This window comes from Psittacula echo (genome assembly GCF_963264785.1).
Source record: "Psittacula echo genome assembly, chromosome: Z".
NCBI lineage: Eukaryota > Metazoa > Chordata > Aves > Psittaciformes > Psittacidae > Psittacula > Psittacula echo.
This window is the reverse complement of record NC_137742.1, coordinates 31,848,718-31,871,495: the sequence shown is the minus strand read 5'-3', so window position 1 is coordinate 31,871,495 and position 22,778 is coordinate 31,848,718. Positions and strand designations below refer to the sequence as shown.

Here is a 22,778-nt window from a genome sequence, read left to right as displayed (position 1 = left end):
GGAGAACATAAAGAAGGACTACAGAGCCCTAGGAGAGGTGGTTAGGGGCTTTGGAGCTCAGATTGTCTTTTCATCAATTCTCCAGGATATAGGGGGGGACCTTAAAAAAGCTAGGAGTACTGGCCAAGTTAACAAATGGTTAGAAGGATGGTGCCATAGTCAGGGGTTTGGGTGTTTTGAATACGGGACCCAAGTTAGTAGGCCAGGTCTACTGGGGGCTGGTAGAGCTGATCTGACAAAAGAAGAGGAAGAGTGGTTTTGGTAGCAGGCTTGCCAGGCTGGTCAAGGTTTCTTTAAGCTAGATGTGTTGGGGGAGGGGGGCGTCGTTCCATCCCAACACACCCAGTCAGTTGCCAGCACCTACAATAAATGCTCGGAGCGATGCAGAGATATTCCAGCCGCTCCAGCCAATGAGCCGGCTTCATTTGGAGCTAAGCTCAGATGCCTCTATACAAACGCCCGTAGCATGGGAAACAAACAAGAGGAATTACAGATGTGTGCATGACTACAGGAGTATGATATAGTAGGCATCACAGAAACATGGTGGGATGGCTCCTATGACTGGAGCTTCGGAATGGAAGGTTACAGGCTCTTTAGAAAAGACAGGCCCGGCAGGCGGGGAGGGGGAGTTGCTATTTATGTTAGGGATAGGCTGGAGAGTATGGAACTCTGTCTGGGGACGGGTGAGCAGTCGACAGAGAGTTTGTGGGTCAGGGTTAAAGGGAGAACAGCTATAGGGGACATTACTGTGGGGATCTGTTACAGACCGCCTGATCAGGAGAAATCTGTGGATGAAGCACTCTATAGACAGATAGGAAAAGCCTCATGCTTGCAGGCCCTTGTTCTCATGGGGGACTTCAACCACCCTGACATCTGTTGCAGTGAAGGTATGGCCCGGCACAAGCAATCCAGGAGGTTCCTCGATTGTGTGGAAGACAACTTCCTTCTGCAAGTAATAGAGGAGCCGACAAGGAGAGGTGCCATGCTTGACCTCGTGCTCACCAACAGGGAAGGGCTCATTGGAAATGTGATGCTCCAGGGCAGCCCTGGTTGCAGTGACCACGAGATGGTCGAATTCGAGATCCTCGGGACAGTGAGAACAGCGTGCAGCAAGCTCACTGCCCTGGACTTCAAGAGAGCAGACTTTGGCCTCTTCAGGAACCTGCTCAGTAAGGTTACATGGGATACAGCCCTAGAGGGCAGAGGGACCCAAGACTGTTGGTTGTTATTCAAGGATCACCTGCTCCAAGCTCAGGAGTGTTGCATCCCAACTAGAAGGAAGTGCAGCAAGAGGGCCTCCTTGGATGGATAAGGAGCTGCTCAGGAAACTTCAGAGGAAAAAAGAGGCTTATAGAAGGTGGAAGCAGGCACAGGCGGCCTGGGAAGAATACAGGGATGTTGTCCGGGAAGCTAGGGACCAGGTGAGGAAAGCTAAGGCCCAGTTAGAATTAAACTTGGCTAGGGATGTTAAGGATAACAGGAAGGGATTCTATAGGTACGTAGCAAGTAAAAGACAGACTAGGGAGAACGTAGGCCCCCTTCAGAAGATATTGGGAGAACTGGCTACCCTGGATTTGGAGAAGGCTGAGGTTCTTAATGACTTCTTTGCCTCGGTCTTCACTGGCAAAGGCTCTGACCGCACCACCCAAGTCTTGGAAGGCGAACGCAGGGACTGTGAGAATGAAGACCCTAGGCCCACTGTAGGAGAGGATCTGGTTTGAGACCATCTTAAAAACCTAAACATACACAAGTCCATGGGACCTGACGAACTCCATCCACGGGTCCTGAAGGAGCTGGCGAATGAAGTCGCTAAGCCACTGGCCATCATATTTGAAAAATCATGGCAGTCAGGTGAAGTTCCCGACGACTGGAAAAAGGGAAATATAACCCCCATTTTCAAGAAGGGGAAAATGGATGACCCAGGGAATTACAGACCAGTCAGTCTCACCTCTGTGCCTGGCAAAATCTTGGAGCAGATTCTCCTGGAAGGCATGCTAAGGCACATGAAAAACAAGGAGGTGGTTGGTGACAGCCAGCGTGGCTTCACAAAGGGGAAATCCTGCCTAACCAATTTGGTGGCCTTCCATGATGGGGCTACGGAACTGATGGACAGGGGCAGAGCAGTTGACGTCATCTACCTGGACTTCTGCAAAGCGTTCAACACTGCCCCACACGACATCCTTGTCTCTAAATTGAAGAGACATCAATTTGATGGGTGGACCACTCGGTGGATAAAGAACTGGCTGGATGGCCGCACACAAAGAGTTGTGGTCAATGGCTTGATGTCCGGCTGGAGACCAGTAACGAGTGGTGTCCCTCAGGGATCACTGTTGGGACCGGTCTTGTTCAACACCTTTGTTGGTGACATGGACAGTGGGATTGAGTGTGCCCTCAGCAAGTTTGCTGATGACACCAAGCTGTGTGGTTCGGTTGATACGCCGGAGGGAAGGGATGTCATCCAGAGGGACCTCAACACACTTGTGAGGTGGGCTGATGCCAACCTTATGAAGTTTAACCATGCCAAGTGCAAGGTCCTACACCTGGGTCGGAGCAATTCCAGGCACAGCTACAGGTTGGGCAGAGAAGAGATTCAGAGCAGCCCTGCAGAGAAGGACTTGGGGGTGTTGGTTGATGAGAAAATGAACATGAGCTGGCTTCAGTGTGTGCTCACAGCCCAGAAAGCCAACTGTATCCTGGGCTGCATCAAAAGGAGCGTGACCAGCAGGTCGAAGGAGGTGATCCTGCCCCTCTACTCTGCTCTCGTGAGACCTCACTTGCAGTATTGTGTGCAGTTCTGGTGTCCTCAACATAAAAAGGACATGGAACTGTTGGAACAAGTCCAGAGGAGGGCCACGAGGATGATCAGGGGACTGGAGCACCTCCCGTATGAAGACAGGCTGAGAAAGTTGGGGCTGTTCAGCCTGGAGAAGAGAAGGCTGCGTGGAGACCTCATAGCAGCCTTCCAGTATCTGAAGGGGGCCTACAAGGATGCTGGGGATGGACTATTCATCAGGGACTGTAGTGACAGGACAAGGGGTAATGGGTTCAAACTTAAACAGGGGAAGTTTAGATTGGATCTAAGGAAGAAATTCTTTACTGAGAGGGTGGTGAGGCACCAGAATGGGTTGCCCAGGGAGGTTGTGAATGCTCCATCGTTGGCGGTGTTCAAGGCCAGGCTGGATGAGGCCTTGGGTGGCATGGTTTAGTGTAGGGTGTCCCTGCCCATGGCAGGTGGGTTGGAACTAGATGATCTTAAGGTCCTTTTCAACCCTAACTATTCTATGATTCTATGATCTATAGTTCAAGCTGTGGCTATCTAAGAGACCATACCTTCTTCAGATAACAATGGGATGCAAAATAAAACAGCAAGATAAAATAAATGACTCTTAAAAGCACCCCACTGTAAACAAAGTGGGGTGACAAAAGGAAGACAAATCACTAGCCTCTAAATGACTGTGCCATTTTTTCCAGTGATAAAACTTACCTAAAAGAGATATCTTATCCATTTTCTTGGAAACTGCATGCAAAGAAAGCTCACAGAGAGCTACTTTAAATCCTGGAAAAAGGCAATCCCTGGCAACAGTCCAGCAATCATTCCTTGCTGTTTACAATGAACATTAACTTGAGTTACTTCAAATCCCCAGAATTTGATGCTTAACCCGTTACTACTTTCTGCAGCAGCTCCTTACAAATATTATTTCAAATAGCAGTCAGCATCATAAAGGACAACTAATATGAACCTGGTAGACAGGTTCTTTAGCTTACAACCTGAGTTGGACCTTCTTCACTTCAGGCAACAGCTCTGACAATAACATTCCAAGAATCACCACAGCACTGCCTTGTGGCACAGAACTTTAAAAATGACAAGAAAAAAGTGGCTTGAAGTACTAAAAATCCAAACTTAACCTCTGAAAGCTAATCATTCTCACTGAACTGAATTTTCAACTACTTCCAATTATGTCCAAATAATTAATTTAGCAATTACTCATCATTCTATCCTTAAGGCACACCAGATCTTTAGACACCATGTAGCAGAAGTAAGCACAAAGAGCAGGAAGTGACTGCACAGCTGGAAAGCTATGATCTAATCACTATCATTGAAACTTGGTAGGGCAAATTACATGGCTAGAGAGCTGCAACCAGTGGCTATAAATTGTTCAGAAGGGAGAGGTAAGGAAGGAGAAGTGGGAGGTTTGCCTTCTATGTAAAAATAAATAAATAAATAAATAAATAAATAAATAAATAGACTGCAGAGTGTTGTCTTTGAAAAACAGCAGTGATCAGGTTGACAGCTTGTGGGTGAAAATCAGGGGCCAAGACAAGAAAGGAAGCCTCATCGTTGGTGCTTACTACTTGCCACCTAATCAAGAGGACCCCGTTGATGAAGCTTTCTTACTTCAGCTGCAGGGAGCACCACACTCTCAGGCTTTGATCCAGCTGCAGGACTCCAGTCACCCTGACATCTGCTGGGAAAGCAGCACAGCAAGCTATAAGCAGTCCAGAAGCCCTGGTGCATTGAGGATAACTACTTAACCCAGGTGAGACACGACCCAACCAGAAGAGGAGCATTACTGGGCCTGTTGCTTACCAAACCAGATGAACCAATCGGAGAGGTCAAGACTGGAGTCAGCCTGGGCTGGAGTGATCATGCCATGGTGGAATTCACAATCTTGAGGAGTATGGGCCAGGTGAAGAGTAAGGCCAAGACCTTGAATTTTAGGAGACTGAACTTCCAGTTTTTTAGGGAATTACAGGATGAGACCTCCAGAGAAACTGCCCTTAGGGATAAAGTAGCAGAACAGAGCTGGCAGCTCTTTAAGCACACTTTTCTTGGAGCACAAGAACTCTCAATTCCCACGTGTATGCAATCAGGCAAGGAGCGCAGGACACCAGCATGACTGGTCAAACTAAAACATAAGGAAGATATGCACAGGCAGTGGAACCAAGGACATGTGTCCTGGGAAGAATACAGGGACACTTCCTGGATGTGTAGGCATGCGATGAAGAAGGCTAAAGCACAGCTGCAGCTCAATTTGGAAAAGGACACAAATAATAATAAACATATTCTACAGATATGCTGGTCAGAAAAGGAAGATTAAAGAAAATGTACACCTCCACAATAAATGTGAAAGAACTAGTGACAACATGTTGGCTGAAGTACTCAGTAACTTTTTTTGCCCCAGTTTTCACTGGTAATCACTCTTCCCATATCTCCCAAAGCAGGGACTGGGGGAATGAAGTCTCTCCAACTGTAATATCAGATCAGGTTCAAGACCATCTGAGGAACCTGAACACATCAAATCCATGGAACCCAATGAGGTGCATCCCAGGGTCCTGAGGGAGCTGAATGTTATAGTTGCCAAGCCAAGTTGGCAAAATAGCTTTCCCTTGACACAGAATTTAAATTTAGGTTTTCAAATATGTTGGTCTGATGTGTATATAGCCACTACAAAAACAACACAAGCAACAACAAAACCAAATATAAAAGTGCCTCTATACTTTGTGTATGGGTGATCAGAGACATGTCCTCCAAGATTATGCTGTTTCCAAATTCTTTTCTTACAGATACAATCCTGGTGTCTGTTTTCTTTCTCCCAGTTTTCTAAAAATTACTTAATTTTGCATACGCTGGACACATGTAATCCTTGCTAGTACTACACTTACATCAGCAGACATGTTTCTGTACCTTTCCTGGCCATTTTAATTCTCATGTGTTCAATATGATTTATCATTTTCTAAATCAAATGTCTTTCTACAGAAAAATTTTATGTGCAATTAAAACAGAAAATTAAGGTTCAAAAAGACCTGCAATCCAAATGTTTAATTCATAAATAAATCCACTTTCCACCAGCACCCATGATTAATATTCCTGGGGACATAAAGTAACACTTAGCAACACTGTATGGGCAAAATCTTACATAGGTTTCAGACAGTATTCTTCTCAGAAACTAGTGACACCAGTATCGACCAAAAGAAAGGTAAGCTAAGGCACAAAGTGACTTATCCAGTATTAAATATCTGCAAAGTTCAAATCAATAAGCATGGTACGAGATCCTGATAGGATGAGCTACCTTACTGATACAATTAGAATACCTTTCCAACGAGTAACAGTAAAAAATTGAGCTTTGCTATGAAATACAACCACAAGCACTTTTGCTTTTCGGTATTACTGTCTACAAATACTCAAATCATAATTGGAAGTGGGCTCTGAACTTTAAAGCATGTAAAACATTCTTGAAAGCTTTGTCAGGAAATTTAAATAAAGTAAGCCAAAATAAAGGTAAATAAATTCAGCAGGTTTATAATTTTAAAAAACCCAGAATATTATAAATTTACTTTTTTTTTACTGATGCGAAGTAAAACCATTTAGATAACACACGATCCTCCTGCCAACCAGCTGCTCCTTTCCTGTCATCAAATAATTAGAGCTCAGGGAGTTATTCCATGCTTGACCATGTAGAATATTATCTACAAAATAAAATGATTCTTCATTCTCAATCTTCTTATTCAATTCAAAACTCAGTATTTAATTTAGCTCTTCAATGACATTCACCTGTGGACATCTACCTGTTTAACGTGTGAGTTATCTTTCTCATGCACCTGTTGCATTATTGTCCATGCATTTGTTGCATTATTGTCCATGCACTTGTTGCATTATTGTCCATTTGCATGTGGACACAAAAAACCCCACATATGTTACCTCAGGTACACACAAATACATATTTTATAGACAACAGATTTCTCACCTATATTCAAATACATATTGTATAGACAGAGATGAACTTCAAAACACAGACCTGATTCTATCAGACCTACACATCTTATTATGGACTATTATTCACTCAAATATTTAAAAATTTCAAAGGATTTTTATAGGAAAAATCCATTTTCTTGAGCATAGAGTCCTCTCTGAAAATAAAAAGAAATACAGAAGACTACTTAACATTTTAAACACTGCCTTCACTCTTACAAAATGCTTATGCCTTCAGACATTATTTATAGTCACACATATCTAAGGTTTTCGATGTTTCTCATAAGACTCAGTAGTCTGGTACTGCTGCAAGATACAAATTTGACAGTTTGAAATAGGATCTGCTCATTGCAGCAAATTATTCTGACAGTAAGTACAATTTAGCCAGCAGTGTAGGTTTTTCTAACATACTTATTAAAAATCTTATGAACACTGACTACAGCATGTACACTAAACTATATTTGATACATGACTGCAATAAGTCACTACATTTTAATGAATTATATACTGCAGTAATGAACTATCGCATAATTTTCAGTTTAGATAGCACACTTTTATATAGTACGCTATTTAAAATTATTCAGAAATATTTTTGAATGTCTCAAGATTCCTGTTGGTTTTGCTCCCATTGCCTGTGAATGTGTGCAATGAGTTAGTTAACATGTGAATGTATGTATGTTATAATGATTTTCCCCAACAGCCCTTTCAGCAATATTTTGTAAATGTTGAAAAGTAATCAATACCTCTTTGTATTACCAGAAATGCACAGCAACACAGGTACACATCCCTGCAAGTATGTATTTACTGTTTCATAAACACAGTTGCAGTAATAGTTCTGCTACCCCACTGTAGTTTAACAAATGAATTTCATTACAAATTAGATCACAGAAGATGAGGAGTGTCCTCAAATGTCTTTAATCCCCTTTTTTTTTTTAGGTTTCATACATCATTAAAATGGAATGACAAGCAGCACAATATATGTTCATTCTTTTAAAAGCTCATACGCATTTTTCACTTTGATTCCATTCTTCAGTGGCATACCACAGAGAAACCTCTGTATTTTCAGAATTGATGTACCTTTCAATACTATAATCTTTTGGCTTTCAAGCTCACTATTATTTGCCTTCAGGTGAAAATTTTAAAGTGTATAGGATTCTAAAAAGAACTTTATGGCTTCAGCCAGATACTGAAAGGCTTGTAGATCAGTCATCATCACAGTGTAGATTTCTTTTCAAAATAATGTTCCTCACTCAGAGTACACTTGTGCTTATACTCGGTTCACTTGTCAAATACAAATTCGAGGTCATCAAAAGCTTCAGGGCAACTTCAGCTATTCCAAAACTCATTTTCTACCTCTATTTTGTTGGAGAAATAGGATTTCAAATGTAAAAATAATAGGAAACTCTACTGATAAAGAAAAAAGGCACCTTATGTACATGTTTCAGTACATCATTGCAGTGTCTGCCTGTAAAGACAGTCAATCAAATACCCAAGCATTTTAATATCACAAATATCACAAGCAGATAATATAATTGCTATTATGTTGATACGTATTCTATTCAAAACATGATTTAGAGTTGCAATCTTAAATATCTAGGTTTAGGAACAGATGCTAATGATCCTATTTAAATGTTTCTTTTGTAACAGATGAAACATTTAAACACTCTCATTTACAATGTCTACTGTTCATTGTAAGTCACATTTCTGACAAGGGTGAATGACATTTGGCTCAATATTTTTGTTGGCTTGGATTCCTTGGCCATATAATAGTATGTGTTTTTACTTAATTCTACTTTTAAGCCCTATTTTTTATTAAAAGAAAATTACAGACAAGAGAGCACTTATTTTTTCTTTTAAAGGCTAAGTTTATGTTTGAGAGGTCAGTCTGGTTTTTTCACCTCCAGAGACTTTCATGCAGCTATATTCCATATTTATAATTAGAGCTGAGTAATTAAACTCTTTTGAAAGCAGAGACTGTCTAGGTACTTGGGGAAAAACTTTTCCCTTCCCAAAGTAAAATGGAGTTTCATCACTGACCTTTACACATGCAGGAACCCACAGTCTGTTTTCTGTGATCCAAAGCCTCATACATATAAATGGTCAAGGTAAATAGGTTTTCAAAAGCTGTTTACACCCAGGTTTCTCATGAGATACTTTAAGGACATACAGAACAAGGCAAAAATAAAATTAATAAGGCTAAACTCAGCTAGAAACCTAAGCTTTAACTACTTTGGGGAAATTGTTAGTTGCTGTTAGTTGCTGTTAAACTGTGTTGGGATGGAAGCTCAAACTACACTCACAATGGCATAAACTCTCCTCCAAATCACACATTTATTTCAAATTGTCACCAGCTGAAATTCTGCATATACATTTGGAAAACTTTCATGTGCCCCCCTCCACACCAGCACTTCTTTACAACTTTGTCTGCTTTTTATCTTTTTTAACATTTTCACTGTGATTAAACAGTATTTAAACTGGCATTTGTGTATTTCTCACCTTTTCATGCTTGTTCATGTCATGTTAAACTTGGAAGAACTAAGCATCTGCAAAGCAGCCAGCATACGGTAGTTTATGTAAGATATTGTTTTAAAATGTGTGATATGGTAAGGTATATCTCTCCAGCCTCTTAATTTCAGAATCTGTGCATACACATCTGAATTCAACATACTTGTTTCCTAGCTTGATACTCACAGATTGTCATTCCACATGGCTACTGGAACTCAAAGTGTCTGATGGATGTGACTGTTCAGGCTGAGTTTAAAATAAAGGACGAAAGCCTGACGCCCTGACAAAAGCGACCAGGACAATCTCTTTTTTCCAGTCACGTAAGTTTCAAGTAAAAGGGAAAAGGTATAGTCACAGAGAGGTAAAGTTGAGAACCTGTATGTTCTAGCATCTTTGTGGGATACTCTACAATGAGGTTGCCTGGGAGGCCTTTTGCTTGCACATAAAAAGTCTACGGTCCATCAGTATCATGGGTGTACATGTAATCCACTGGAAAAAGTTTGGGAAATACAAAAACATTCTGGCATTCTATAAAAACCCAGCAACTTACAGACATGGAACAGTTGCACAATACAATTTTAAAGCTATGAGCTACTGTAAGCATAATACAAGCCTTGATTCTGGAAGGAATGAATATACGCTGAATATCTGATAATGGAAGAAGGCAGTAATAATGGAGGAGCAACAGAAAACACGCTGATTTCTACCCAAAATGTGCAGTGAATTAAAACTATTTAACAACAATCAGTATACATACTAGGTAAGCTATAAAAAAAAAGCCTATCAATATGTTCATGTTTGCACAGATGTTATTTGTAAAAAATAAAACACTGACTTCTTTGATATTCCTTTGTAGATGCTGCATTTAAGAAAATGTCAGCTCAGCCTCTACAGATCTCAAAATCAGTACACATTCTGCTTATACTGGTTTCTTACTATTTCAGAGAGAGGGATGTGAAGGAGAGGAAGGAGGAAAGAAGGGGTAGAGGGAGGGAGGGAATAGAAAGCAAAGGTTTAAAACTACTAGAACTAATTGCTCCTGCATTGTAAGATCTAATTCTGGTATGGCTTTATGTAGAAAGTAATCTAGCCTTTTATATTTGTTTTTCACTGTTTCCTTCTCATGAAAAAAAAAAAAAAATCAACAAAACCCATCCCAACCCCATTTTGTAAAGGAAGGATGGCATAGTAAGGCACCTCATATTTATTAGCAATCCCATGCTTTAACATAAAATGCATTATAAAGAGAGGCCCCAAAATGTATTTTTTTTTAATTAAAAATCATTGCTTATGAAGGCTCAGTATCAACAAACAATGCAAAAAACTTGCCTTTGCTTACACAGTGAACACTCTGTGACTGAATAATGGAGACTGATGGAACAAAGATGCCCTTAACCTAACAAATAGGACAGCTGTGAAGCAGGAATTTGCTGCTGAAAAACAGAACTGGCAATTCCTACAATTTCCAACAGGAAAACTGGCCCAAATCAACTGCTCACAGATTCCTAGCACTAACATCAAAGTGTGGAACACTCAGTATGTCACAGAAGTTAACAGCAGGTCACATGGCATCAGCTGTCCACTCCAAATTATGGAGTATATGATAACAGAGAAGAATGAAAGATAATAAAGCTTCAATGAAGCTAGTGAAGGACCTAGAGCACAAATCTGACAAGGGTACTGGGCCCTTAGTGACATGGCTCAGTGGTGGTCTTAGCAGTACTGTGGCAACGGTTGGACTTGATGATCTTAAAGGTCTTTTCCAACCTAGTTGATTCTATGATTCTGTAAGAACGTAAGTGGGGCCAACTGGGGGAAAGAAGACACGGGTATTCCTAGAGAGAGAACAGAATTAATTTGTACATAACTCCTGGGGTTCCCCTAAGGCAGAGAACCCACTGTCAGTCCACATGAGAGCATAGTTGGTAATCTGTAGTATCAGGACTCAAGACTAAAGTAAGGATCACATTTGGTTTGAGAATGATGTGGCATGTATACACAAGGTTATTGACAGCAACCTTTAGTGAAGTAGGAACCCCAAGTTTCAGGAAACAAGAGAAACAATTTACAGAAAACATCTAATACACAGGGCTTTAGATGAAATATGCAGTATCCATGCAATTCCATCTGATAGATATTCCTTAAATATTTCTTTTTAATACAGAATATCACAGTGTTATTCAGGAGACAGTTTAGCTAGCATATTCGCTGTGAAACAGAACAGAGTAAAACCATCAGATACAGTAAATTATTTGCAACAAAAGCCAGAATTTAAAAGCAGACAGACTTCTCTTGTTTCTCGAGCAAAAGCTCCTTTATCCAAGGAGTACTATTTTATTGGTCTACTGACATTAAAACATTATAGAGCCTTTCAAAATGGTCATACTGCTTACTTTCCTTAAATTAGTACAAGCCTAGCTATTTCATTATAAATTCAACGTCAGGAACTAATTCTCAGAAAAATAAGGTTTAATGAGCCAAACCAGGATTAAACTGTTTCCTTTCCTCACAATAAGACTGTCCACTACCTGCAGCAATACTACATTTATGGCTTTTATAAAGTACATTTTCTCACATTTCTATTGTACTCAGCCGAGTTCCTTCTGCACAATATTAATTCAATTAAAAAATACAAACTCTTTTACTTTAAAAAACAGACTTATGGAAAGTAAGTACTATATTTCTAAACATTCAGGGAATCACAGGAGACCAAAAGATTATATACACCTTAATATAATCTGCAGTGCTTCAATGTAATTTTATATTGGAGTCTTTAAGAACTTAAAAAGCACTAAGGACTATAAGCAATCTTCTATCACATGAAGGAAAGAATGAAAGAAAAAGCTCTCAATTATAAACAACTGATTAACATAACGGCTTCATGTTCAGCAGAAATCGTAAAACAGGTAACTTCATAAATTTTGGCTCCATACTTTCATAATCAATTATTTAGAATTCATTCAAGAATTTTTTAAAGGACATTTTTTAAAGGATGTGAGAAAACAAGTGTTAAGACTTTGAAGAGCAGGCTATCAATTTAAACAACCTAAACTTGTACTCCACATTTAGAAATATAACTACAACACACACACACACACACAAAATAATATAAATGAAAATGTAATGCAAAGATTCATAGTTCAAAATGAGCAAGTACAAGGTTAGGTAGACCAAGAACCACTTTGGAAATAGTGTGGGGCAGATCCAGAAAACTGATCCAAACAGCAAGGAGGATAGTCGTATACATCGCACGTAGCAGAGTATTTACACTGCTTGTGTACATCAGCCTTCGTGAATGACAGTTATTCTAGATGTAACACAGGATGTAACTGCTAGTAGCTGATGCACTTTCATTTAGATTTTCCAGCAGCTTTTGAAACTCCTCAGGAAAGAGTTTCTTCCATCCATTATAATGTGTGATCTGTTTTGTGGATTTCTCCGCCACAGATGGTAGAGATACCATGTATCAAGCAGATCATACATCCATTTATCTTCATAAATAGTTCCTTGAGGCAAAAATACATAATAAAAAAGACCTCACAAATATGGACTGTGGGATATTCACAGCCTGTTTGGGTTTCAATACTTTCCCTACCAATACAGATCCAAAACTGAAATTTTCACAGCTGACACTGGTCAAGTTTGTTATTCTTTTTGGCAGAGGGCAGGTTCAAACTCCTCTTGATAAAATACCAAATGCTCTTAACAGTGTTAATCAGTTGCCATTATATGTCAAAAAAGCCCGAATAAAACCCTGGTTATTTATTTCTTACCTTAAAAATAGTTTACTGCTTTGTACCTTGCAATAATCATCACAAGTCAAATTTTTAATACATCTGAAATATTGGAACACCTTAATAGCAAAGAATATATGAAGCATATATGAATATACTACTCACCAATTTTAATCTTTGCAAAGGTATTCTGCTAGTGTCTATCGGAGTACGTTCTGTGACATTACCAAATCTGACTTCTGGGATGGCAACTGCACATATTACATGTGCCCACCTGTGAAAAGTGGCAAGTCAAGAATACCACCAAAAAAAAACCCCTATAGAAATACAAGTGTTTAAGACGTTTCATTACTTACTGTGTGGGGTTTTGTTTTTTTGTTTTGTTTTGTTTTGTTTTTTTTAAAGGCAACCATCCCCAGATCCTTCCTTACTGGGATCTCCTAAGTTTCTTCGAAACATATTTAACAAAACTTACAACACTACCACTTCATGTTTTTTTCACAGGGTTTTATTGCAACATTCTTTTTTAAGCGTCTTTCATGTGCAGTTTATTAAGTTTAAAGGTTTTGTAGTTGTGCTACCCAGGTGCATATGTAAAGACCACATTATTTGATTTGTGTGCAGTTTTATCACCTCCAGCATTTTGGATTAACATTACTCAGACCTGAGTAACTTAGGCAACAAAACATGATCACAATCACAGTCTATCGAAAACTAAAACAAAGCATACTATCAAGACCTTCTGTTTACAGACACAAATGCATAAAAGCAGCAAACTGATCAGGCTGTTACTGTAATTCCCAGCACGACCTAGATCTTTTTGAGCAGTGGAAGCACCTATAATGACAGTGTGTGCGTACTATATAAAGAGAGAAGCTAATGACATTAACCAAGAGTAGCCTTCTGAGGCTATTTCTAAAATCTTTTTGGGCGGTTGTCAACTAGTAAATCTGAAGAAAAGGAAATACTTCCATTCCTTGACTCCTACTTGTTTTATTTCCTGTCATTCATTGTACATCTTGTATCATTACCCCATTTCCTCTTTTATTGTAAGCCTTGAATGCTTGCCTCACTCCACTTTCTGTGGATTTCCAGAGACACATATTATATGAGCATCTTAGTAGATTAACATGAATGCAGGCTGGTGATGCAGCAGAGCAGAAATAATTTCTCCTTCCTGCACTAGAATGATGCTATTTCAGTAACTCACCTTTGACAAAAACATATGGAAAAATATAATATGACATACAAGGACTAAACAAACTGCTGTCATGTAACATTGAAGTTGTATTGGCCTAAGTGTCAAATAAGAGCTGTAGGTAAAGATGACATATCAATTAGCAAGTTATACAGTTTAGCCCAAACAAAAGCTGATTAAGCTTGTAGATTTATCATTTTATTATGGTGACAGTATTGTTTATCTTTTGATTTATGGAAAAGAAAACTTGCTTTGAGACTTTTTAACTTTTATTAGCACCCTTTTCATTGCTGCCTGTCCATCTGCAGAACTACACTGTCTAACCATCCAAGCTTTATGGTACAGAAATGCTACAAATAAAATGCATCTTCAATAAATCTTCACCCAAACCTTTATCCTCTGACATCTCTCAACATAACAGACTTTAAACAATTGCTGCGTTCTGTTGACAAGAATCTCAGCTCTCCATAATGGCAAGTTACACATACACCCTGTTTAATTCATTAGCTTTAAATCTAAGTAATGCTCATCCTGTACCTCTAATCATTACTTGAAAGGGAAAGAAGGAGAAAAGGGAATGCATGTGTTGGATTTTACACTTACGGGAAAAAAAAAAAAGAAAAAAAGACATAATTGGAACATAATCTTCCAAAACCTGGAATTGTACCTGATGCTGAAAGATAGATGAAAGACTCAACATATGTAGCACTCTAAGGTGTTATGGAAACAGGAAAACAAAAATGGAACTACTTTTACAGAACTCTCATTTCATAAACCTGTAACAGTAACCCACAGAGATACGTACGCAAAGCCAAAGACTTTAGATATAGTTATGTAGAGAAACTAACTTCCTGCAAACCTCTGCGGACTTTTTTTCTATGAATAAATCCTATAAAACATTTCTAAAACATTGGAATTGATTTACAAAAAAGATGTACGTGTTCTCAAAGATCCAGCATGCCATCTATCACAAATATCAAAAGGGCATGATAAATTCTACTGAAATGACACTTCTGCAGCTGAGAATTTTCATGTGTTGGGTAACAATATTAACGCTTTCCGAAGGTAAGATTTGCCCTCCGAGTTTCAGATAAACCTTCTCCTAACTGAACAATTTACAAGGGTCATGCAAGCAATTGCAAATCACTGATACATAAAATTTTGCCTGGTAAGTGGAAAAGAATGTTGCAGCTAGATCATCTCTTACCACTCCACTCCACAGGGTTAAAGAAAGGTATCTACATGATATTGCTAAGCTACTAAAATACTTTAATTATGAGAAGATTCAAAATGTGTAAAGACTGTTCCACTATTAGAGTTGAAAAAGATATTAAGCTGCAGCACTTTCCATTTTATCTGTTTGGGTTACTTGCTATAGTGTTCTATCATCCAAATATATAGAAAAATACTGATGCTGCTAATAGCAACAATACTGGTTTTGACACTGCATAATAGAAGTGTATATTAAAACCACTTCAAGATATTATTTCAATATTATTCAAATTGATTAATTAAATGTACTGTTTCTAGAAGTTTAAAGATATTGCATTAAATTCTGTAATCACAAATTTCCAGGACTGAAGAAGAAAATATATTTCACTGTTCAATAAGACTTGCCTACTCAAACAATGACAAATGAGCTCTCATTTAGTATCTTATACAAAGGCCAGCAGAATAATATCTGGAACAAGTTGGTGTGTGCAAATACTAAAACAAATGTACATTTTAGCACCTAACTATTTCACAAAATGCCAGTGGCACTAGTAATTTTAATTCTGCAATGATTCAGCTTAAAGGGACACTGTCAAGTAATTAGGCTTACAAACACTTTCTACATGGGAATGGGTTGGGAATAAAGCTTAAAACAAGCACACACAGTCCCGAGCAATATTATACTTACTTCTTGTCAGTAGTTTGCTTTAATGCCCCACCTCTCAAATTGCAGAGACAACATTCCTAAAAATAAAAATAGTGTGGGAAAAAAAAGTGAGCTTTACTGACTAGTTAGAAATAAGGCTTTATTGAGCTAATCTTAAGGATATGCAAACTGCTAATGTAATTAATCACAGGGTTACAAACTACCACTTATAAGCACTGCATTTCCTTACAGAAAAAAAAATGCAAGAATAGAGTCGCAAAACCAGAAACAAGTCATATGAGCTAAAGAAAAAAATTCTAAGTATTACTCATAAACACAGTAACAGAATAATTTTGAAAGTGATACTAACTAAAAAGGCATTTAATCATTAGTGCCATGACACCATAGAAAGGCTGGAACTTCAATATAGATTATTAAGATAAATCAAAGTAAAATTACACCTAACTAGTTTAATAGAAGTTTCTAAGAAACTGACTCACAAGCTATTGATCCAACTCTTTTTCTTTCTTTTCTTTTTTTCTTCCCCAAAAGTTCCCTTTGCTGCAGTAGACCTTCACTTCCTTGATCTTTAGCCCAACTCTATCTGCTTTCAGGGCACTCAGCAAGGTGTATTTCAGTGTTTCCTTGACAATACACCAAGCAGGGCTTTTCCTACCTCTACTTAAAATTGTGTCTTTGAACATATACACAGGTTTTTCCTCTTCAAAACCCTTCTCTCTCTTCAGTCCCCTCCTTTTCTGAATCTACCCTTTCCCCAATTTTTTTTTTTTTTCCACGTCGCTTCACACGAACAAGTAAGAAAGTTTTTCCAATGTTAGTTACTTTTCTTTCTGACCTCATTTCTCTGGTCTCTACAAAGAAAGAACCAAATGCACAAAACTAAGTCAAGATATCCTATGCCTGTATACCTGTACTCATAAAGAGCGCTTGTCTTCCAAACCTCTAAATTTAAGTTCCCTTTACAGGGAAAAAACAAACCCAAAACAATAAACAGAAAAAACCCCAAAACCCAAACCAACAAAGAAAAACCAACAAAGAACTGTAATGGAACACTCCAGTCTTTAAGACCTCACCTTAAAGCCTCCAAAAATGAAGAGATCATGTCTGCCAGAAATCTAATTGACTGCCTATAAAAAGCGTGTTGACCACATCACACAGCTTGGTGTCACTGGCAAACTTGCTGAGGGTGTATCAGTCCCACTGTCCATGTTGTCAACAAAGATGTGGAACAGCACCGGTCCCAATACTGACCCCTAGGAAACACCACTTGTCACCAGTCTCCACTTGAACATTGGGCTGTTGACCACAACTCTCTGAGTGAGGCCATCCATACAATACCTTATCCACTGAGTGGTCTACCTGTCAAATTCATACCTCTCCAGTTCAGAGACAAGGATGCCCTGGGGGACAGTGTTAAATGCTTTGCACAAGTCCAGGTAGATGATGTCAGTGACTCTTCCCTTATCCACCAGCACTGTGGCCTTATCACAGAAGGCCACCAAATTTGTCAGGCACAGTTTGCCCATAGTGAAGCCATCCTGGCTGTCACCAGTCACCTCCTTATGATCCATGTGCCTTAGCACAGTTTCCACTAGGATCTGCTCCATGCCAGAGACTGAGGTGAAACTGACTGGCCTGTAGCTCCTTGGGTCTTCCTTGTTTTCCGTTTTAAAAATGGGAGTAATGTTTCCTCTTTTCCAGTCAGCAATAACTGCACAAGACTGCCATCACTTCTCAAATATGACAGATAATGGCTTGGCAGTACATCCACCATTTGCCTCGGGACCCACAGATGTATTTTGTCAGGTCCCATGGACTTGTGCAAGGTGAGACTGACTAGTCTGTATATTGAGCACAGAGAAAAGAGGTAGCTGTAAATATCCTCATTACCATCTCAAAAGATTTCTCTTATGCAGGATCTATAGGAAACAAACTTAATCACTTTTGAAAAAACACTCATACAAATATCTGGTGAGCACGCAGTGTGTGATAACTGCTCACAGTCTGGTGGATATAGGCTACAGCAACTTAGATTCATAAGAACTAAAAAATTTCACCAGCATTCATATCAATTAAAAGCCCATTAAATCCACTTTGTTAATCATGCTTGCCTTGCAATACATTGTCCTATATCCACGTAACAAGGTTATTACTCTACCTCCAGTTTCAACATGCTGCAAGCAACTAAAATACAGAGGACCTGATATTTAGAAAAAATAATATTCCTAATACAGGTATAGCTGCCATGAATGGCAGTGAAATCACATGTATGTAAGCAACTATTACCTATGTTCTCAAAGAGAAGGAAAGAAAGTGTTTGTGCTTCCTTGTATGCATACTCTCAGCCTTCATGTAAAAATCAGGATAGGAACAGACTTCATTATAGACCATCACCTTGGAACATATCCAATATCTGATCACTATTACTTGGCAAATCCTTTAAACAAGTAATTGTCATTTGCATTTGCATTAAATAATAATTTCTTAAGCATATTATTTTACACTTATCTAAATTAAATCTTAGACCATTTTAAATTGCTCATCTCCTTAAAATATCTCCATAACATTCTAGAATTACAAAAGAAAACTCTTTCAGTATCTATATAAAGTGAAACATTTCCATATAATTCACAAGCTTTAGCACTCTAATATTCACTTCATCTTTTAGCTTTTTAGTGAAGACAATGCATTTTTTTTCATAGCAATACAGATCATATCCAGAGTTTCTGGACTAAACACTTCCCCTTCTTTATACTGAAACTGAATTTTGCAACCAGCATTCCTAATACAGTTTATTTTTCATTTCTCAGTTTCAAACACTGCTAGAAGCTGGAGCAAAAGCCTGGTGAATGTGAATTAACTATGCGTCCTTCGGTACATACATCCAAAAGATGGATCACCTTTTTTGGAATGGTATGTCACTACTCAGGCATAGCTGCATATTGATTATTGTTGCATGGATAAATACCACACAGAACACATGCCTGTTCACTCTCATTTATATTTTAAAATTAATGCATTTGGTTGTCTCTGAGCATTTTTTACACTCTGCCAAAATTCAGTCATATAGACAGTACTGCTTATAAAAAGCAGTTTTCACAGTTCCATATTAGCATACTTACTTCATCAGAAATAGCATTCTGCATGAGACAGGAAGCTGCCTGACACAGCAAAGCAACAATGTTCAGACAAGCCGTAGCAGAGGGATATATAGTAAGTCATATAATCGCTATTCTTATGGGCAACTACGAACATGTCCCACATGATCCCCTTTTTTGATAAACTGCTATTTCTCTTTTCCTCTAAGACCCTGTAAATTACAATGGCATCTCCGAAGAATTATATTTATCCTGTTAAATGAAATATGTAACTTATGTTAGTGGATGAAGACAGGGTAACTTAAGCCTTTTCTTTCTTCACTTAATCATAAACAGGGCAATCAGGTTATTCCTTTCCTTTTTGCCATTTTCCATCTACAGCCCCTTAGTCAAACAACTGCAACTTTTGCACCTACTGCCTTCATCTGCCATTGGCTAAGGTAATTTATTATTTGCCTTTGGCTAAGGCAATTTATTATTTGCATATTGTAGAAGATTGAGAAAGCAGTAGGGAATGTTTGCCCAAGACTTATATTCTTCCCCAGGTATCCATTTCCAGCTGTGCTAGAGAGAAGATAACAGGCTAAAACAAACTTTGGTTTAATTCATTATGGCAGATCCTACTAGTCTATGTAACCTGCCATTTTAAAGTTTTTCAAAATGTATTTTAAAATGTTTTAGAAAAGGTATCTAGGTATTAGGAAAATACCATTGCTTAGCACTGCTAAGTTTACACTGCTATATACATTATATATAATACACAAAACCAGTTTCATGTATTTGTCAGGTTTATGATTTTGAAAAGCAAACAGAATGCACTCAAATTTATATAATGATATATTATCATTATGTTATTGCGATAAGATTATTATCAAATATTCATTTAGCAGTGATACCAGAATGAATCGTTTCAAGTAAGTATATATTTTGGCTAGTGGTCTGAAGCCTTGCAGTGTTGATAACAGAATGACAGAATGTTTTGGGTTGGAAGGAACCATCTGCAAAACACCTGCCATGGGCATGAACACCTTCCAACCAAGCTGCTCAAAGCTTTATCCAGCATGACCTTGAACACTTCCAGGGACTGGGCAGCCACAACTTCTCTGGGCAACTGGTGTCTCACCATCCTCATAGTCAAGTATTTCATCCTTATATCCAACCTAAATCTACCCTCGCTCAGCTTAAAGCCTTTATGCCCATGACATCAGCACTAAGCAGGACACTATTTATCCAGATAACAATATATTTTCACTTCCTTTTTTTTTTTTTTTAAACAACTATTTGACCTGTGTGTCTGCTGACCCTGACTTGTCTCTAAAAGCACTCAAAAATCTATGGAAAGCCATTAGGACACAGCTGTTTCCCAAATAAGAGGTGAGAACATTTCAATTTTAAGAGTTAACTGCTACAAAGCTGACTCACAATAATGCTGATTTACTAGTCTCATTTAAAAGTAGCTAATTAAAACAGACATTTAATCTTAAACTATGCCAGAGCTAAGTCAAATAGATACAAATTGTACGGCTAAGGCTAAAAAATATCTTTTGTTTTCTTCAAAAAACTCTGGTGGGTTTTTTAGAGAGGAACCTTTGAACTGAAAATAGATACCCTTAAGTCTTCCATCTTCTATCCCAATGTCCAAGGTCACACTTCCTAATAGTATTAACACAGCTGTACATTTGGATATGGCATTGCTGCCTTTTCAGCTGTCTCATTTCCCAGCTTATTTATATTTGTGTCTATATTTATGCCTGTGTAAAGAGAAGGGTTGGTGTTTCTTACAACACATCTGAAAATGTTGTTTTCAGCAATGATCCACTAATGCATATTTTAATCTTTCCATACCAGGGGAATCATTTCCACTCAGAAATAGCTTTTGAGATTATTTAATTTCAATTCAGAGACTGTTACTGTATCAATTTCAAGTTATTACTTTAAAATTAGCTTTTCAGAGACAATTTTTTAAGGACAAAATATTCCTAAAAATAACAGACAAATTGAGGGTTGCCTAGTAAAAGGATTCACTTTCCCGTCTAGGAGCACCATTTCTTAATACAGTTGATAGATGCTACCAATGTAACTCACAACCTTCATTTGTATATAATCACTGTCAAACTTCCACCATCTGCCTCAACAATGAACAATGCCATTAATTTTTATTATTAATAAGAATTTTGAGAAAAGAATGTCTTTTTTTTTTTTCCAGAAAATGTTATAGAAAACATTTACTCTGTCCAAAACAATAAGACATTATCAATTCTTTTAGCATTTTGTACATACTTAAAGTTCAAACTGATTGAGGAGGCTGAGTACTCCCATAAAAAGAGAAAACCACCATGGGTTAATATTTATTTAATATGTACACACATCTTCAGCTGCAAGGTTAAAGCAGGTTCTTGAAAATTGAAGATAGTCACACTTCTGCTATGGATAAGCATTTTACTTTTTTAGATGCTTTCAAACCTGTTGAAGATATCCACCTTTGGGAATTTTAAGTCTGCAAATCATCAGTTACTGAAATTCCACATTTCAGAAGCCTAATCCTGCAAACATTCATCCTGGCCTGCCCTTGATTCAGGGATCGACTTGAAATTTCCTTGCAATTGCAGCTCCCATGTCATGGCAGGCTCAGGCACTAGAGAGCAAGGAGTCTTGCTGTGCTGTTCATGACACAGCATTACTGGGAACAGTGATCCGCAAGAATGCAAAAAGCAGGAGAAAGTTGCCTGGATAATATGACCTGGAAAAGGACATGAAAGGGAGGAGAGACAGGGAATGGGAGTAGGGAGAGAGTTCTGCAGTTGGACAAGGAATGGGGACTGATGGGGCTGAGACTGAAGTAAGAATCAAAACTCTAATTACAGGTAACTGGAGTAAAAATAACTCCCACACTTGGCAGAGGGACATACGTGTCCTTTCACCACAATGTGCATCTCTGAAATAAAAAAAATATATAAAATATGAAATGAAGGCTGTTATATCGCTGAATATGAAATACTTTCTGCAATAGTCATTACTGGTCACCCAGTTTAAGAAAACATTTACAGAAGAAAGAGTGACTGACCCACCCATCTGACAGTACACATTAGATTTAAACCTAAACATCTTTAGATGAAAATCTGGATCTTCAAGAAAGCAGCATAGCACCAGCTGTGCAGGACAGGATATTCTGCTACTGGCTATTTCCAGGGGTTTTTTACTCTCAATGATTTTGCAGCAGTACTCCTGCAGATCAGATATGGTCTCTGAGTACAAATTTAGATTAGAAGAGGCTGGTGGAGGTTCTCCGGTCCAATTCCAGCACCAAGGGCAGATTCAAAGCTGCATCAGACTGAAGTCCGACTTCACCCTGTAGGGATGGACAACCTGTCCTTTTTAAGATGAGAATATCCAGAAACCTGGAGGTGCCCAAAGCTATTAAGCTTTGGGCACACACGGGTATCAGTGGTAAAGTTTGATTTGGCAAACTGCAATGAAAGGAATCCAAGGTCAAAATGGACTTTGGGTCTGAGTACTATGGCAGTCAGGTTAAAAATATATTTCCCAGGTTTAACTGTCTTCAATTTTGTTTCTGTGACAGCATAAGGGAAACTCAGTAGGTACAAACCTGCCA

The 22,778-nt window shown here is 38.5% G+C and overlaps 1 protein-coding gene across 3 annotated transcripts in view; it reads right to left on the bottom strand.

Annotated features, from left to right (window-relative positions):
- The window catches only part of KDM4C (lysine demethylase 4C), a gene marked incomplete at its 3' end in the record, with an annotated part of 280,296 nt that overhangs the window by 69,738 nt on the left and 187,780 nt on the right, over positions 1 to 22,778 (bottom strand). For all 3 annotated transcript variants that reach the window (XM_080636683.1, XM_080636681.1, XM_080636682.1), the window contains 2 exons: positions 16,089 to 16,144; positions 13,156 to 13,264 (listed from right to left, as the gene is read on the bottom strand). In XM_080636683.1, coding sequence (XP_080492809.1) covers positions 13,156 to 13,264; positions 16,089 to 16,144 — 165 coding nt within the window. The remainder of the gene's footprint in view (positions 1 to 13,155; positions 13,265 to 16,088; positions 16,145 to 22,778) is intronic.